The sequence below is a fragment of the Aspergillus bombycis genome (genome assembly GCF_001792695.1).
Source record: "Aspergillus bombycis strain NRRL26010 chromosome Unknown contig00205, whole genome shotgun sequence".
Classification (NCBI taxonomy): domain Eukaryota; kingdom Fungi; phylum Ascomycota; class Eurotiomycetes; order Eurotiales; family Aspergillaceae; genus Aspergillus; species Aspergillus bombycis.
In genome coordinates, this window is record NW_019170207.1 from 1 (window position 1) to 17,699 (window position 17,699).

Sequence of the window (17,699 nt, forward strand, 5' to 3'; positions counted from 1 at the left end):
ATTATAAGTAAAAGAGGGGAGGGGAGTAGGGTAAGATGCAATGGACTGTTTGCAGATGAGTTGTTCTGGGCTGCACGGCGAAGTAAAAATTATAAGTAAAAGAGGGGAGGGGGTTGGACAGAGACAGGAACAAAGGTGAAGTTGATTTCCCGTTCAATGGCAGCGGCATAAAGTAACCTTAGAGTATAAGCTTAGGCTAAGCCTACCATGTGTAGAGCAATTTGAAACTTGTGGTTTTCATAGTTTTACTTGAAAATCCTTGCCTAACAATACTTGTTCTCTTCTAGTACGTACTACTACTATAGTAGTGCTCAGGTCCCATTGATGGGATTGATTTGGTCTCTGTGACGGGGCCTCACATATTGGCAGCCAAGAGTCCGGTCATAAAAGCCCAACTACTACTAGTAGTATACTCAATGACATATAATACAACTGGTTGTTGGAGATGAGAGGTCGAGGGGTGAAAGTATAGTAACGGGTTACTATGAAGACAGGCATCCAGTACATACTACTAGTAGCACTTACGAGTGGTATGAGGGGTTTCCACTGATCCTTTTCAGCCACCCTGGTAATAATTGCTCGACGAGAATGAGAAATGTGCAACAGTGGTGAACATATGTGCGCTCACCAATAGTATCTTGCCTTGAGGTTGGACAAGCTATAGTAGTGCGCTCCTAGTGTAATGGAAAAGATCCACAATACCCTCTTTTTTGGACTTTATCCCCAGATCTCCTTCGGCTCTAATTTCTCATTTGCGGAAGGCTCTCTTATTCTCCACTAGAGTTCGCTTTGACGATCTTGGCAGGGTCGGGAGTCATGAATCAGACGCCGTAGAAATCCCTCAGTCATACCAACCCCTCACGTCTCCTTCGGTATATGTTTGTTTCCTACTACTACTACTAGTAGTAGTAGTGCTCTCATAGGTATTGAGATGTTAACCTAGGTTATACAGGGCCTGGAAGCGGAACATTGGGTGTGGATCTTTCAGGAGTCCCAAAGTGAGACAGCCACCCAGTCCTACAATGGCAGATTCCATAGCTGTTTCTTTCAATAGAAAAGATCGAACACCATAATCTCCATAGGTACTGAGCTGCGAAAGCTGAGTGTAGATTGCCGACCTAAAAACCCCTAATAAGTCAACGAAAGGGACAAACCCTACCAGTACCACTAGTACTGGTAAGGGTATACATAACAGAGACCTCATACGGTAAGTTAAGTTCGATGGTCCACTGCTTCTCCGCACATTGATCATCTTGACTATGACCGAGACGGAGCAATGACCACTACTAGGCTTCAAGGTTCTGACTAGATTTCATCTTCAACTGACTGGCCCTTGCAGATTGAATTATGCTTACCTTGTGCGCTGAATGGAGTAACTATTCATCTTTTTATCTTCTTAATTTTTCATCCATCTGTGTTTGTTTACTGACTGCCTCCCTTTCTCCCCAATCTCCGACCTATCTGAAAAAGACCTTGGATTCAAAAGAAATTTATGCTTAACTCGTAGTAGGTAAGGTTTCGAGCAAATTCTCCGTGTTGACAAATTTTGGTGTGCCCCCTCTTCCAGTGTTTCATGAACCAGCCGGCAAAACACATGCTGTACTCACCAACTGGACTTGATGGAGAGCTCGGTCCATTTTTTATTTGGCTCATCATCCTGCTTCGTCCTTACCGAATTCTCCGGGATAAATTAATCTACCCTGATATTTATTGTCCCAAGCACTCTTAGGCCCGTTAACCCTCACAATCAGGATGGGGCTAGGTGTGTTAGAAGACACTTCACTTGCCCAAGTTCCTGGTAAGTGTCAATCGGTCTTCAATATATACTGTAGATGCTTAGGGGCTTTGGATTAATCTAGGCACTTCTGATATCCTTGAAAGAGAAAGCTCCAACGAGCAGACCAATGTTGATTCCAACCTGAAATACGACCGCTCGGGTACTATTCCTATCCTCCTAGTTCCTCAGCCAAGTGATGATCTCAATGATCCCCTGGTATGTCGACTCCCTTACAACATATTGCTCTTGAATATATAGTGACTAACAACGGATGCCGAACAGAACTGGCCATTATGGAAGCGTGATGTTACACTGCTAGTCCTTTCCTTCGTGGCAGTTCTTTGTGCAACAACGAGTTCTCTTATGGCAGCCAATACCGTGACGATATCCCTTCACTTTAAAAGGAGTTTCACTTCTGTCGCCCTTCTCACTGGATATCACCTTTGTGGTGTGGGCGTTGCTGGGATATTGATCGTGCCGACAGCGCGAGTATGGGGAAAACGGCATCTTTTTCTTCTCGGGAATATTCTAATGGTGATAAATTGTGGCTGGGCAGGTGGAAGTTCCAACAATTATACAAGCTTGGTATGGGCTCGCATCTTCCAAGGGGTTGCTCTAGCACCTTTCGAAGCTTTGGTCAATGCTTGTGTTGGCGATCTATACTATGTTCACGTAAGTCTGAACGAACCTCGATAATTCAATGTCTGTTTCTAACAAGCATCGTAGGAGCGTGGCAAAAGGATGGCACTATCGAATGTTGCTCTATTTGGAGCCGCTTTTCTTACACCGGTTCTGGCTGGTAGAATCACTCATTCTCTTGGGTGGGAGTTGACATTTTACCTTCTGGCAATCTTTTCGGCGGCATCGCTGCCTTTGACTTTCTTCTTGGTGCCTGAGACAGCTTTTAGACGCCCAGAATATCTAAATAATGACTTGAAACAGATGGTACATCAAAGAATCGAAAATAGGATGTGCTCGCAACAACAATCCAATGAACATCAACATGAAGCCAGCCACATATCCGATGAGAAAAAGTATGTTTCGCCGCTCACTAATAGTGAATCGCAGGCTGGATCACAAGAGCGAGACACGCATTTAAACATGATTGTCCCTGCGAAAGCCTCATATATCCAAACTCTGAAGCCATTCAATGGGCGCAAGACAGACGAGAATTTCTTGAAGCTTCTGCTCAGACCATTTCCGCTGTTCTTTCACCCTGCAATTCTTTGGGTAAAGCACTCGCTGAAACAATATCCTGAGGTCAGACACTGACAGCCATAGGCTTGCTTAATCCAAGGTGTAATCATCGGCTGGACTGTCTTCATTGGTGTGGTACTAGCAGCCATTTTTTTAGGGCCTCCCCTATGGTTCAATGAAGTCCAAACTGGATATCTGTACACCGGCGCTTTTATCGGCTCTATTGTGGGCTTAATCCTTTCGGGCATACTCTCTGACTCCATGAATAAGATCATGATTAAGCTAAACAAAGGAAGATATGAGCCTGAGTTCCGCATTCTCCTCGTTATCTTTCAATTAGTCTTCAGCGGTGCTGGGCTTTACGGCTTCGGCATAGTGGCCCAAGATGTGGGAAAATATGGCTGGCTTGTGGTTGATGTGTTCTTCGCATTGGTAATTATAGGGATGGTCATGGGTGCTGTTGCCAGTGCGCTGTATATCGTTGATGCCCACCGTGAGTAGTTTCCATTCGCTACTGCGGTTATTTCTAAGCGCCCTCGCTTACAATTACAGGTCAAATTGCGATAGAATCATTCACATGCATGCTGATATTCAAGAACATTTTTAGTTTCATACTAACATTTTTCGCTTATGAATGGTTACTTTCGAATGGTATCAAACCGACATTCTTGGCGATATCTAGTATACAAATGGGGATTTGTGCCTTGAGTATCCCCATGTGTAAGTTTCATTAATCATACAGATGTAAGGATTGTGAGCTAATACCGATTTACTAGATATCCTTGGCAAGAGAAACCGCTCATTTTTTGCACGTCATGACCTCCTTAAGATTTTGCATCTATGGTGATACTTTGTGCTGAATGCCGGGACTAGTTGTATAGAGTTACTAGTTATTTAGAAGTGCATCGTTTAATTCTAGGCGGCTCAATCTTTCCCCCATAAATGATAACCAACCTTTCTTTTCCTGCCTTTTGTCTTGGAAACAGGAAATGATTATTTTCTATTTTTCTAATTTTTAATACCTAGTAGAACATATAATTTACTCTACGTACTATAGAGTAGATTAATGTACTTTCGGAATTACATCGGTGGAGGGTCTAGGCCCAAGGGACCTGCCTTACAAAGCCCAGTGAGATGTGTAGCCTCAGCCACCAGTTCGTAAAGAAGACAAAAAAAAAGCGTAACTGCCACTTGCTGACCGGGTCATGTGATGGGGAACTTGGATCTGACCAGCAGAAAGCTACAGCATGGCAGTGGACGAAAACGGAAAAGAGCCGGAAGAATGTGTCTCATAAAATGTTGGGATGGAAGAATCACCAGTCGGGAGGATGTAACGTTCTTCCTTCTTTCTTCCTCACATTAATATTAGATCGACGTCATGACTATAGCAACGTGAGAAACATCTCCTCAGCCTTACATCGCCAAGCCACTCCAGAGCTAACCAGTGATCGTAGCATCCGTGGATCGATCTCTGCAACCAACTACGTCACTGGCAATATTATACTCTCGTCAAACTTCCGGAGCCTCCTTCCTGGAGTCTATCCCGTCACTTCCGCCCAATCGCTCGTCCTTTTTTCCTCCCTGCTGTCCTGCTCTCCTCTTTTTCTATCTTTCTCGGGAATGCCTGTCTTCGTTGCAATCCCTTGCTTCCTGCAACGCGCTGCGGACATCATCTTATCATGGCAACCATTGAGCAGCCCCCAGTTCAGAGCGTTCCACGCTCCCGGTCAACCCGGTTAGCGGACCAAGGTGAGAGACCTTTAGGCAGAATTTTACTCTGCTTCTTCTGAATAGGACCTTTTGTGCTGACAGGTCTGCGGATAGCCGCGTCGGCGGCCCTTTACGTTACCCACCCTGAGCGAAGACTATCGGCTCGCGAGCCCTCAGCGTTCGAGACCGATCTATCCAGTGAGTATAACTGATAAACTTCTGCATTCTCCAAGAGTGTAAGGTAATATAAAGTTGACGGGTTGTAGACTTGAAAGTGCCAGGATCACGTCCGGGCTTCAGCCATGCGTCGGCAGTGGCTGCTCTGGCACAAGCGAAGAATAGACAGCTCGAAGCTGAGAAACAGGCCGCAGCGGCTATATATGTCCAAGATCATTCCGATATTTCGAGCCATGGCGGGTATAGGGCTGGAGCTTCTGCGCGCAGGGATCGTAGTTCAATATCAAGTTTACCCGCGAGTACAGAGGTCTCCGCAGCGGATTTAACACCAGAGGCGCGTCGCGAAATCGCCGAAAGAGAAAAAGCTGTTTGTGCTGCTAGGGGAGCTCTGTATAGTAATAGGAGGAGAGCTGAATCTGCACCTTCTGAAGCCGCCTATACAACTTCGGCGGGCCAACTCAGCGACCTTGACGCCGCAATGGAGGCTAGCCGAATTCAACACCTTGCACATGTCAACCGTCGACTATTCACTGCAACCCCACCTGTGGCCCCAGAGATAGAAGAGCAGAGAAGGAAAAGTGTGCTGCAAGCAGCTGCCGTGTCAATGGCGCGGGACATGTACAGCCTCACGGAAACTACCGAGCCAGAGCAACTTTATCCATCCATTCCTAGTACTCAGGCAAACCATGGGCGTGTGCGCCCTAAACGATCCGTAAGTCGACCAGAAGCAGGGGCCGTTCAACGGGCAGTGAACCTTCAAGCGACTGCCCAGAAGCTTGCAGCAGAGAAACTGGCCAGCATGCAAGATGACACCGCAGTATATCGGGAATATTACCGACTTGAGCAGCAAGATACACGGTCCAGCGTACCTACCCGCAGAAGGAGATTGTCTATAGACTCGGATGCATCTGAATTCGACGTAGAGCGGTCCAGAGAAATCAGGCATCAGATGACCAGTCTCCGGACAAAGCTCGATGCGGTAGATGAACAGAGAGACAAAGATCGTGCTCTTCTAATGGAAGCCGCCAAGAGGAATGTCGACGCAGTTTTGCAAGATATGGAAATGCGTGTCTATGCTGAGACCGGCCGTGCCCCTGCTACACTCCAGAAAGAATGGGAGGAGGCAGCACTAGCCCGCGCGCGGAAGGATATGCAAGAGACTGACTTGCAATATACCCCAGGCGAGAAAGTCAACCTTGGTGCTCAGAAATTCATTGATATGGCTGATGTGGAGGCTCTCGCTCGTTCAAGGCTCCAGCCAACGTTTGATGAAATTACTGATCGCGCAGAGACAGAAAGAGCTAAGGAGTTAGAGCGACGCTTGGATGAAGAGGAAAGACAGCGTCGCGAAGCTGTAGCTCGTCAACGAGAGGCCGACCTCTTGGCCGAGGAGAAGCGGCAGAAGGGTCAGTATTTCCAGTTTCTTGTGCTCGATACATTACATTGCTAACGTTGAATAGCTGCCATGAAACAAGAGTTAAAAGGCAGAGGGGAAAAGACATGGTTGTGGCGAAAGGCTAAGAGGGGCCAGGACCATGAGCCCATTTTAGGAAAACACACCGCAACCAGGGCTACCGAAGGACTCGAGGGTGCGGCTGAGGAGCATGCAAAGAGTGCCCCACAGGAAACAGAGCAGCCACAGACCACACGGGCCGGCAATGAAGCTACTGCCTCAGGGGCCGTGATAGATACAGGATCTACAGAGCCCATCACGAGAACAGAATCGAAACTCAAGACGTGGTTCAGTAAGTTGGGCGGTCGTCGCCCCAGTGCAGGCACAGGTGAAGCTCCAAAAATAGCGGAGGGCGATCGCGAGACACCCTCAAACGCGGTGGAAGAAACTGCTCAGGCAGCAGAGGGGCCGAATGAGTCAGTTGAGACAGCTGAAAAAGCTGAAAAAGCTGAAAAAGCGGAAACAGCTGATGCAACTGATTTAGCCGAGGTGGGTGGTGATAACGAACTCGGTGCACCTCTTAGGTCCAACCCTGTTACAGCAGATGATCTGCAGGAAATGCAGAGAAAGTCAGTGGATGCAGGCACCCTGGAGGCTATGAAACCTGAAGGGCAGGCAGCTGAGCCAGGGTCCAAGGAGAGTCCAGAGCAGAATGGCGATAAGCGATCTCGCCTGAAGTCCAGACTTTCGCAGATGGTCTCGAGGAACTCGCAAGATAAGACGGACGGAGTTACAGATCCTAATAAGGAGACTGATGAAGGATCTGTACCTGTCGAGCATACTGCTGCAGATGAATTACCTTCGCACGCTACTGAGCGAGACGAACTACGTGAGAGTGCCGCCGATCAAGGATTGCCTGTTCCGCCTGCAATCGGAAAGCGAGCAAGCAACGGTACTACTGGTCGTGAATCACGGTTCTCTGAAGACCTTTGATGATGTAATTGTATTGCTTCCAATGTCTCTGTACATCTTTTATCGCGGGTTTGGAACTCTGTTTAATCGTTTTATTTTCATTCAGTGGTGTGGATTATGTGCTTTTTGGAGTCGGGAACATATAGGAAGGTGGTCAGGTAAGGCGTTCTAAAGGATTTCCAGTACATATGAAGGGACATACCTGGACTGCTAATGTTGTCACTTTTTCCCACGACTTTACTGAGGCTACTTTTTTTTTTTTTTTTTTTTTTTTTTTCCTCGCATGAGTTAGTCTACAACCTAGTATGTGAAAAGCACAAGTATCTAAAAATGCCTCTATGGTTATATATATGTATGACTAATTTTACTCTTCATAATGATGATGCAACTTCAGGCTGGGTATATCCTATGCCACCCTGCTGTATCCACCAGGCATATCTTTCCCCCGGGGATTATCATGAGATTATGCAAGCAGTCCCCCTCTGACACCATTTCCAGTGTCCCGATTACGGAGAAAAGGGGATTCTCTCAACCAGACTGATCTTCCACCAATCCCTGTCCCCAGCCGGGACATCAATATCGCGAGGGCCGAAGGGCACTTTCAAGGAAGAGGAGCACCTCTTATTATGGAAGCTTCTCGCTTGCATGATTTACTGCGATGGAAAATTTTAAGGGCAGTCTCTATTATAGCCGGTGAAGGATATGCGGTTATTCGGACTTTTTTATCTGGGTTGGCTTATTCTCCTGACCGGGAAGGTATCAGGCCTCGACAATGGGAAGACCGCCGATGTGACGTGGGACAAATACAGTCTGTCCGTCAAAGGCGAGCGACTTTTTGTTTTCTCCGGTGAATTTCACTACCAGAGACTCCCCGTTCCCGAGCTGTGGTTAGATGTTTTTCAGAAATTGCGTGCGAATGGATTTAACACCATCTCGGGTGTGACTGCCTGGCAGAACTATAGAAATGCTATACTAATATTGTGCAGTTTATTTTTTCTGGAGTTATCACAGCGCTTCAGAGGACGAGTTCGACTTTACGACGGGTGCTCATGATATCCAGCGCTTATTTGATTATGCTAAACAAGCGGGCCTCTATGTGATCTCCAGGGCAGGCCCATACTGTAATGCAGAGACTTCTGCGGGTGGGTTTGCTCTATGGGCGGCAAATGGACAGATGGGCAGTGAACGGACGAGTGATGAAGCCTACTATAAAAGATGGAGACCGTGGGTTCGGGAGGTCGGCAAGATCATTGCAGCAAATCAAATCACCAAGGGCGGCCCTGTCATTCTGAACCAACATGAGAATGAACTCCAGGAAACAACCTACGATTCCAATGATAGTAAAGTCATCTACATGGGGCAGATAGCGAAAGAATTCGAGGAGGCCGGGATTGTCGTCCCAAGCAGCCACAATGAAAAGGGAATGCGCACAGTGAGCTGGTCCACTGACTATAAGAATGTCGGAGGAGCTGTTAACGTATATGGGCTTGACTCATACCCGGGAAGCCTTTCATGCACCAACCCAAACTCTGGATTCAACTTGGTCCGGACATACTACCAGTGGTTCCAGAATTACTCCTACACACAGCCCGAATATTTGCCCGAATTCGAAGGAGGTTGGTTTCAACCTTGGGGTGGGTCGTTTTATGACACTTGTGCGTCGGAGCTCTCCCCAGAGTTTGCAGACGTCTACTATAAGAATAATATCGGCTCGCGCGTGACACTTCAGAACATCTACATGACATTTGGGGGCACCAACTGGGGCCATAGTGCAGCTCCTGTAGTTTACACATCTTACGACTACGGCTCCCCTCTTCGAGAGACCCGAGAGATTCGTGATAAATTAAAACAGACCAAACTGCTTGGACTATTTACCCGTGTGTCGAAGGACCTGCTGAAAACGTACATGGAAGGGAACGGCACCGGTTACACTAGTGATGATAGCATTTACACCTGGGCTCTTCGAAACCCTGAGACGGACGCTGGGTTTTATGTTGTGGCTCACGAAACCAGCTCATCACGAGAAGTCACATCTTTCTCATTGAATGTAAAAACTTCTGCAGGTATGCACCTTATGCAAAGGCCACTTTAGACTCACTCTGACCCGAGCAGGAACCATTGCCATTCCAGATATTGAACTTGATGGCCGTCAAAGCAAGATAATTGTCACAGACTACAGAATTGGCAGTGAATCCTCTCTTCTGTATTCGTCTGCTGAGATCTTGACATACGCAACGCTCGACGTGGACGTACTTGTATTTTACCTGAATGCGGGCCAAAAGGGGGTTTTTGTGTTCAAGGATGCCCCGGCTGATCTCATATACCAAACATACGGTACTTCAAACTTAAGTTCGTCAGATATCAGCCAAGGCACACAATATTCATACGTCCAAGGAGAGGGAATTACAGCGGTGAAATTTTCAAATGGAGTGCTGGTCTACTTGCTCGATAAGAAAACCGCATGGAACTTTTTTGCACCTCCTACCATCTCAAGCCCAACGATTGCTCCTAATGAGCATATCCTAGTTTTTGGTCCATATCTGGTCCGGGGGGCTTCTATAAAACTTGACACTGTGGAGGTCATTGGGGACAACTCCAACTCAAGTTCAATAGAGTAAGTTGCGATGTCGGGCCTTTTGTGCGTATCATCACTAATTTTTATTTAGAGTATATACGGGCGATGAGCATGTTAAGAAGGTGAGCTGGAACGGTAATCTCATTGATACTAGAGTAACTACATACGGCAGTCTTATCGGGACTGTCCCTGGAGCGGAAGATATAGAAGTCTCCCTTCCTTCGCTTAGTTCATGGAAGGCGCAAGATACACTTCCTGAGATCAGTCCAGATTATGACGACTCCAGGTGGACGGTCTGCAATAAAACTACGTCGGTCAATTCGATCGCTCCTCTCTCTCTTCCAGTACTCTACTCCGGTGACTACGGTTATCACACAGGGACTAAAATTTACCGTGGACGATTCGATGGACAAAATGTTACTGGGGCCAATGTTACGGTGCAGAATGGTGCCGCAGCTGGATGGGCGGCGTGGTTGAATGGTGCTTACGTGGGAGGATTTACAGGAGACCCCGACAAAGTCGCAAGTTGGGAGGTGCTTAAGTTCAACCTTTCCTCTCTCAGATCTCGCGACAATGTGCTTACTATTATTACGGACTATACCGGCCACGATCAGAACAGCCAGAAGCCTATAGGCACCCAGAATCCGCGGGGGATCATGGGCGCCACCTTGATCGGAGGAGGTAACTTTACGTTGTGGCGCATCCAAGGCAATGCAGGCGGAGAAAAGAACATTGACCCAGTGCGTGGCCCGATGAATGAAGGCGGTCTTTATGGAGAGCGGATGGGCTGGCATCTGCCAGGATACCAAGCCCCCGAGTCGGCCTTGGACAACAATCCTCTGGAAGGAGTGCTCGGCGCGGAGGGAAGATTTTACACGACGAGCTTCGAACTGGATTTGAATGAGGACTTAGACGTCCCCATTGGGCTTCAGTTAAGCGCACCGGCTGGCACTACGGCGGTTGTGCAGATATTCATGAATGGATACCAGTTCGGCCATTATCTCCCGCATATTGGACCGCAGGACTTATTCCCATTCCCGCCGGGGGTGATTAACAACCGGGGACAGAATTCACTAGCGATTAGCATGTGGGCGTTGACAGACGCGGGGGCGAGACTGGAGCAGGTGGAGCTGAAGGCATATGCAAAATATCGCAGTGGGTTCGATTTCAACCGGGACTGGCGTTATCTCCAGCCGGGCTGGAAGGACCGCACGGAGTATGCGTGATTGAATGCTAGTGAATCGAGTAAATCCAATGAAAGTTGCATGGCTTTGAAAGGTGTGATTAAGTTCTGGTATTATTTCTTATTTTCTATGACAAACAAGAGAAAAAGACCCAACGGAAATCAAAGAAAGTCCGTTTGGGGGTGCTGTCCACAATGCAGTGGTTTCTTTTTGTCCCTTTTTTTTATTTTTTTTATTTTTATTTTTTTTCCACTTCTCTCCACCGCCATTTGGTGCGCGGCTCCACGCTGGAAATCAAATGAATTTGATCCACGTTGCCTTGCATTTAAATGAAGGTCTACGCGCCGTATCTCAATCTGACATAGACAATCTTTTATTTTCAATAATCACCACATACTATGTATTATTATCGTGTCTGATCTCAGTCCTTGCGCTGCCTCGTTTCCTTCAGTTTTCATTCGTATATGATAGAATCCACCTGGATATCAAATTCTTCCCGCATTAGACCCATCATGACCTCTCATCCGCGCTCCTCCAGCGTCGATCTGGACTCCCCCGATCGCCCATTCGATAACATTATCAACTTCCGCGATGTCGGTCGTTCCATCAACCGACTCATGGGGAAAAAGTATGCCATCACAGTTTGACCGAGCTTCTGCAGGAAGGATAGACGACGATGTCACCATTGATGGGACTGAACTAATTACCGTGCGAATTGTACTACAGGGTCTTGAACGAAGGGGTTCTATTTCGCAGCGCAAGGGTAAAGCAGTCCATCAACTTTTCAGTTTTCTCGTATATAAAACCAATAACTTGTTATTAATGCGTGTAAACAATTCCAGCTAGATGATGCCTCGGAAAGAGATAAACGGCGCTTGACGGATGAACTTCATATAGCTACTGTTATTGATTTGAGGTCTACGTATGTCCTTTTCTCCTTGACCTCCGTTCTTTCTTTCTTTCTTTCCTCCCCTCCCCTCCCAATATATCATAGTTACCTACCTGCATCCTACATCATATGATTATTTCCAAAACGACAAGTCATGAAAAATGAACGCTAATGGTCCCCAGACCGGAACACCAAATGGCAACCGCCAAACTCCATGCCGAATCGGGGACTGCTGCTCCCCCCAATATCAACACAGACCATCTATTCCAATTGCCCCATGTCCGCCGGCAACTGATTAATCTGACCGGGAAAGCTTTCGAGCGATCATTGCTATGGCGCTTGGATTGGTGGAATTTCTTGTATGGACATCTTCCTTTCTTGGTTTTCCCCCTCCCATTAGGTACATGGGATGGATGATGGATAAACGACGGGAATAAGGAACGGGGAAAGCTAATGAAGTTAACAGCAAGGTCCTTGCTCTCGCAGCGTCCGGTTACCGTGATGATGCAGTGGTTATTGTCGGGCAACAGGTCATGTCGCCTAGGGGTCTGGTCGGATTGGGTCTGGATATGCTCGATAGTAGCACGGCTGAGATGAGAGAAGTCTTTGAGCTTTTCGCGTCGCAGAATGGCGGTGGGGACCGGACGTATCCGGTTCTGGTGCATTGTACCCAAGGAAAAGACCGTACGGGCCTCGTGGTTCTGATGTTGCTGCTTTTGACGGGTGTTGTGAGTGACGAGGCTATGACGGCGGATTACGTGCGGTCGGAACCGGAGTTGGTGGTTGAGGCGGAGGAGCGGATGAAGGAGATTCGAAAGTTGGGGTTGTCGGAGGACTATATCAAGTGTCCAGATCGGTTTATAATGGAGATTAGGAGGCATCTAGACGAGAGATACGGGGGTGTTGAGGGGTATCTGAGGTTCGCGGGGGTTGAGAAGAAGAAGTTGGATGTCATTCGAGAGACCCTGGTTGCTTGATCGCCCTGTATTTTCTAGTTTGCTGGTGTTTGGCGTTGGTTGATACTGTTGTTGCATTACGTGATAAACCGTGATGTTGAAATACTAGATAATGTTAATGATAGACGATATGGTTCTTTGATTATGCCGGGTGGTGTTTTATTCATGTAACCAGTATGTTCCCAAGCAGTAGAGGTATATATCCAAGACCAATTGATATAAAAGAGTACCGACCAAAAGAAGAAAGAAAACCATACAAGGATCGTATACATCGAAACCAGCCCCACTGAGGTATATAGCACATACATAACCCTAATGCACCGTAAATGCGAACCAACTCTAGAAAGGAAAATATCAAAGCAAGCCGATCACATGCGCTGCCCACGGTAGTAGCTATAATCCATATTAGGCCCGGCCGAGTCAGTCGTTAATGGCTCTTCAATCGTGGCGTTAGGCTGACCCATGCCATTCTCCATCTCGGACCTCACGACCCGCTTCTCGCCTTGTGGAACGTGGCGGCGGGTGCGCACAGATGGTAATAGGTCGACAACGAATGAAAGAACGTAGAATGTAAAGATGAGGGCGATTACTGTGAGCCGTGGTTAGCTGGCTAAGCTCCGTGTTCATATTACCGAGCTTCAAGTATCACATACCCCATTCCAAAACAGCCGCCGCGTTTCTCTTGCTAGGACCTTTATTGCCCAGGACGCCAAAGGCAATAGCGAGGGCGATCTCAATAATAATGAACATGAGTTTAATTACAAAGCTGGCGAATAGGACCCGATGCTGAGAGCGGTAGAAAACGCCCAGACGGAGGTACTCGGCGCAAATCAGAATCGCGCTTATGATGTAACCAGCCCTAGAGCCGTCAGCATTTTATTTGTCTGATCGTCTTGTCGGTGTGTCAAACTTACAAGAACATGACCAGGAACCCACTATGCATGTGCGGGTGGCGCAACGTATCGAAAATCGACAAGAGAATGAGCCCCAAGGCGCCCGCAATCGAGAAGAATATAGAAAGAATGGCACAGGCCTTGTCAAACTTGCCTTTGTTCGGCACCAACTGGCCGGCATGTCGCAGCCACCGTTCAGATATAAAGGAGAGATCCAGGAATACAACCGTTATTACACTTCCAGTGATGAACAAAGGTTTGAGGCCTTGTGCGCCAATGTCGGAGATGTACCTATTCAACCGCGGTTAGTATCCGATCGTACCTAGACTATAGACAGCGCCCATACGCAATTGTCTGTCCCTCTTCCATACTAGAATATACCGGTGTGCCCCGTACCGCCCAATTCCCCAGCATTGCCAGTAGCATTGCTAGTTATCGTTAATATTTCATCACGCATCCAATTGACGACAGAGCCATACCTATCCACATGAAGGCCGATATGACCGGAAAGATCCAGAATGAAATGATCCACATTATGATGGCCCCCTCGCTCCTGACCCTCTAATTCGTTCTATGTGTATTCTCGAACCCAAGAACGCTTATAATGTACAGAACGCGGTATAATGACTGTCTGAAACCTTATGTCAGTCCCTATATTCTTACAAGAAATCATGTAGCGGGGCACAAAAAAATATGAAAGAAAGTAAAGTGGCAATCCAGCAGGGTGACAAAATAGTCCATGGAAGGGGCAGTAAATCGTAAGCGCCGGGAACTGCGGAAGAGGCTTAGACAAAAACTTACACAATGATGCCTAGCGTGCAACTCTCGGCGTTGATCAAGGCCTCAAAGTTTTACAGATGGTGAAATCTGTCCAACTCACGCGCTTCTAAGTAGGTACAGAGACATACGGAGTACAGCTACACGGGTAGCAGTAAGGGGGCGTGGAGCCGTGGTTGGGTAAAAAAAAAAAGAATCGGGAGTCGTGGAATGAATTGATCTTTATAAGAGAAAAGCCAAAAAGGATAGGCACAATTGATAATCTACTTATTTTATTTATATATCCAGGGGCTGTGAGGCTGGATGGGAAATGAACGAACAATAGCCAGTGCTTATCATGCAAGAAGAGTGTCTCCATTTGGCGACTGCGCGCGAGAGCGCGGCTTAAGTATACTCAAGTTTCATTCACTACTAAGAAATTTCTGATGACTTCACCGTCCCGGCATCCGGCGACGTCATCATCGGAGAACCCTTAATTCCGAAGATCATCGGGAGTCTATAATCAATGTTAAATTAACTCCATGACTGAGACAAAGCCACAAATGAAAACGCTTCTATATTATCCCCCAAGACCCTCCCCCCTCCAAAATAGCCAGTGAACAAGGTGTCTGATTCCACGGCATAAGTTACACGGTTACCCCATTTCCCGAAACTCTCGAGTCAGGAATGTAAATGCTCTCCACCGTGGATCTAGAAATTTATGACAATGTGGGTGGATACGCTACCGCCCGCCGTTCTGATAATTATTTTTGTGATGCATTGCTCTTCGTTCACTTCGCTCACAACTGTTAGACAAACCATGATATTGTTAGAAGGTAAAAATTGACTCTATATTATTCATCAATACTGAACTCCATTACGTCTGTTGCTGCAAAGCCACAATGGTTCCAAATTCCACCCAAGCAGTAACCCAAGACAAACCAAAGAGACTGTTCCCACTAGACATCAAGGAGGAGCACAACACTGGGGGACTTCAGAATCTAAGAACGGTGGCGGCGTTGACGGCTGCCCTTGCTGGTTGCTGGACGACCCGTCGACACTTTGCGCTCAACTACATCCACGATGTGCGCTCGGCCATCATTTGAATTGCTTTCCTCATCGTCGTTGTGTGTCCTCTCCACCGTAGATCGCAATGGAGTCTTCCGAGGAGTGAATAAGCCCCGTACACTGCTGGGGCTAGCGACGGTTTGGTATGCTGACATGTAGGACGATGATCGCCGTGAGGCTCCCTGCAGAGGGCCCACTGAACTACGCATTGAGTGCGAATGTTGATCTCTAGAAGGGAGCTGATACGGAGGCACCCAGTTGGGGTCATCCGGGAGAGGATATGCGGAGGCTGTACCTCTTGAGGACGCTTGCGGGAACGTAGTGGAATACCGCTCAGAATATCGCAGTGAGGACTTAGGAGATGGAGTAGGCGGTTGAGATTGTCGAGACGGAGCGCCGGAGCTGCGGGCCCAACTGCTGCCGGCGAGTCGATATGGTGCGGTCTGTCCGTCCTGGGATATACTGGATCCGCGTCGCTGTACACCTGACGTGGAGCTATCCCTCGACCTAGAACCCTTAGTGGTGGGTTTCCTGCGTTCATGATCTCTCTTGCCACCGGTCTGCATTCGCTTGCGTTCCAGTGCCTCGAGTTCTCGTTTCGACAATCGTACATTTTTCTGTCCCAGCATCTGCGCGCGTCGGATCCGTTCCAGGGCATGTTCCACATGCCATTCTTCTTTATCTTTCAAAGCTAGCTGAACCGCATAAGCGACCGTACTATCCCCGTCTTCATGCAAGCTATAATCCATACCATCGACAAACCCGGTCTCGTCAGAAAACTCATCATATTCCAGCATCCGTTTCCGCCATCGTAAAATTTCATCCATGTCCATACCAGATAATTGTTTCGCGTACAAACCCCGGTTATCCCGAAAAATGTACTCGTCCTCACTGTTAATCTCCTCGATCCGTGCGTCACCATCCACCCACGGATCCACCCATCTCCCGGTTTGTCTCCCTCGTTGTGCCCCTGGTGGTCTTCCCCATCGGGGCATACCGTAAGGAGTTCGCGGCCGACCACCTAGACCGCCTCCTCTGAAAAAGCATTCTCGATCGGTTTATCCATAAAAGCGGCATGGCCAAAGACACAGACGCCGGTAGCCCCAATTAGCCACAGAACGGTGCTGATGGGAGAAGCCAAGAAGCCGAGAGGGACCGCCACAATCAGCAATCCGGTGTAAAGCTGGGAAGTGTTGAACCGAGCAAATCCTAGATCTAGGTCGCGGCCCTGAAGCTTTCCGATCCCGTACAAGCCACCAGTAACCAAGATAATCACGAAAAGCAACATAAAGTTGGTCAGCAAGCTGTAGATGCTGAGCATCACGAAGACCGCGGCATAATTGCTCGAAAAGTAAGAGAGGTTGTAGTTCACACGACTCTGAACCTCGCCGAAGTTGGCCGGCTTGGAGACCCGTTTGACGTCAAGGAACTCGGAAATGGGCCGGAGGTTGGCAAAACGAGAGCCTAGGGATTGGGATCGGAGGCTGTTAAAGCGCTCGCCGAAGCGAGAGGTAATCGCATCGACGGGAATCTGAATTGGGCTCATTGTGATTATTGCGAAGGGATTGGGATAATCACGGAAAGGATGGAGATTGAATAAGAAGTGATCGGAACTTTTAAGTTCGTGCGAAAGGGATTTACGACCTGTGTGCGCTAAGGAGAGCCGGAAAGTGATCAAGGCAGACCGAAGAAGGGAATTCCGAGGGAGAAAAAAAGGGGAAAGTATAGGTAGTAGGTAGTAATGGGTAATGGTTTAGTTGGCCCGAAAAACACTGAAGAAAAGGTAAAAGACGTTTAACCCTTTCGGTCGGTCCGTATTTTTGTCTGGACTTGAAATGGACCGAGAGCCAGATAAGCACAGACGATCCAGCTGCCTTGCAAGGCAGCCACAACTGCAAGTTCAATCACCCTTTAGCAATTAAGGGACAGATGGTCGGTCTCCCTCGGAGAGCAAGTCGATTGTAAGAAAAAAGATGACCACCATGAAAGATGGAAAGAAAGATCTCGTCCACATCTGACTCATAAAGTGAGAGATGCAAATAGTAACGTAAATGTGGTTCCCCGGATTCATGGGCCTTCACCGCTAAGAATAGAAGTGGATTTGGCTGAGACCGGATTGGGTTTGGAGACAAAGACGAAGACGACCAGTTCC

General features: G+C 47.7%; 7 protein-coding genes across 7 annotated transcripts; 4 read left to right on the forward strand and 3 right to left on the reverse strand.

The window, feature by feature from the left end:
- Positions 1-1,752: 1,752 nt before the first annotated feature.
- ABOM_011790 (putative MFS transporter) lies at positions 1,753-3,821 on the forward strand (the record flags this gene model as incomplete). Its single annotated transcript, XM_022538918.1, has 7 exons — positions 1,753-1,798; positions 1,860-1,993; positions 2,060-2,449; positions 2,504-3,007; positions 3,059-3,467; positions 3,527-3,694; positions 3,751-3,821. 7 exons carry the CDS (start codon positions 1,753-1,755, stop codon positions 3,819-3,821), a joined length of 1,722 nt encoding a protein of 573 aa, XP_022383168.1.
- Positions 3,822-4,653: 832 nt separating this feature from the next.
- Positions 4,654-7,247, forward strand: ABOM_011791 (uncharacterized protein; the record flags this gene model as incomplete). The annotated part of the gene is made up of 4 exons (XM_022538919.1): positions 4,654-4,723; positions 4,799-4,882; positions 4,951-6,267; positions 6,322-7,247. The coding sequence occupies 4 exons, from the start codon at positions 4,654-4,656 to the stop codon at positions 7,245-7,247; spliced, it is 2,397 nt and encodes a 798-aa protein (XP_022383167.1).
- Positions 7,248-7,928: 681 nt separating this feature from the next.
- ABOM_011792 (glycoside hydrolase family 35 protein) lies at positions 7,929-11,027 on the forward strand (the record flags this gene model as incomplete). Its single annotated transcript, XM_022538920.1, has 4 exons — positions 7,929-8,163; positions 8,213-9,289; positions 9,339-9,840; positions 9,893-11,027. 4 exons carry the CDS (start codon positions 7,929-7,931, stop codon positions 11,025-11,027), a joined length of 2,949 nt encoding a protein of 982 aa, XP_022383169.1.
- A 470-nt stretch (positions 11,028-11,497) lies between these two features.
- ptyA (putative tyrosine/serine protein phosphatase) lies at positions 11,498-12,851 on the forward strand (the record flags this gene model as incomplete). The annotated part of the gene is made up of 3 exons (XM_022538921.1): positions 11,498-11,613; positions 12,057-12,233; positions 12,341-12,851. The coding sequence occupies 3 exons, from the start codon at positions 11,498-11,500 to the stop codon at positions 12,849-12,851; spliced, it is 804 nt and encodes a 267-aa protein (XP_022383162.1).
- Positions 12,852-13,198: 347 nt separating this feature from the next.
- On the reverse strand, positions 13,199-14,257 carry ABOM_011794 (Frag1/DRAM/Sfk1 family protein; the record flags this gene model as incomplete). Its single annotated transcript, XM_022538922.1, has 5 exons — positions 13,199-13,419; positions 13,484-13,689; positions 13,745-14,014; positions 14,070-14,151; positions 14,203-14,257. The coding sequence occupies 5 exons, from the start codon at positions 14,255-14,257 to the stop codon at positions 13,199-13,201; spliced, it is 834 nt and encodes a 277-aa protein (XP_022383171.1).
- A 1,223-nt stretch (positions 14,258-15,480) lies between these two features.
- On the reverse strand, positions 15,481-16,542 carry ABOM_011795 (uncharacterized protein; the record flags this gene model as incomplete). Its single annotated transcript, XM_022538923.1, has 1 exon — positions 15,481-16,542. One exon carries the CDS (start codon positions 16,540-16,542, stop codon positions 15,481-15,483), a length of 1,062 nt encoding a protein of 353 aa, XP_022383170.1.
- Positions 16,543-16,568: 26 nt separating this feature from the next.
- On the reverse strand, positions 16,569-17,093 carry ABOM_011796 (putative COPII vesicles protein Yip3; the record flags this gene model as incomplete). The annotated part of the gene is made up of 1 exon (XM_022538924.1): positions 16,569-17,093. One exon carries the CDS (start codon positions 17,091-17,093, stop codon positions 16,569-16,571), a length of 525 nt encoding a protein of 174 aa, XP_022383164.1.
- Between the last annotated feature and the right edge of the window lie 606 nt (positions 17,094-17,699).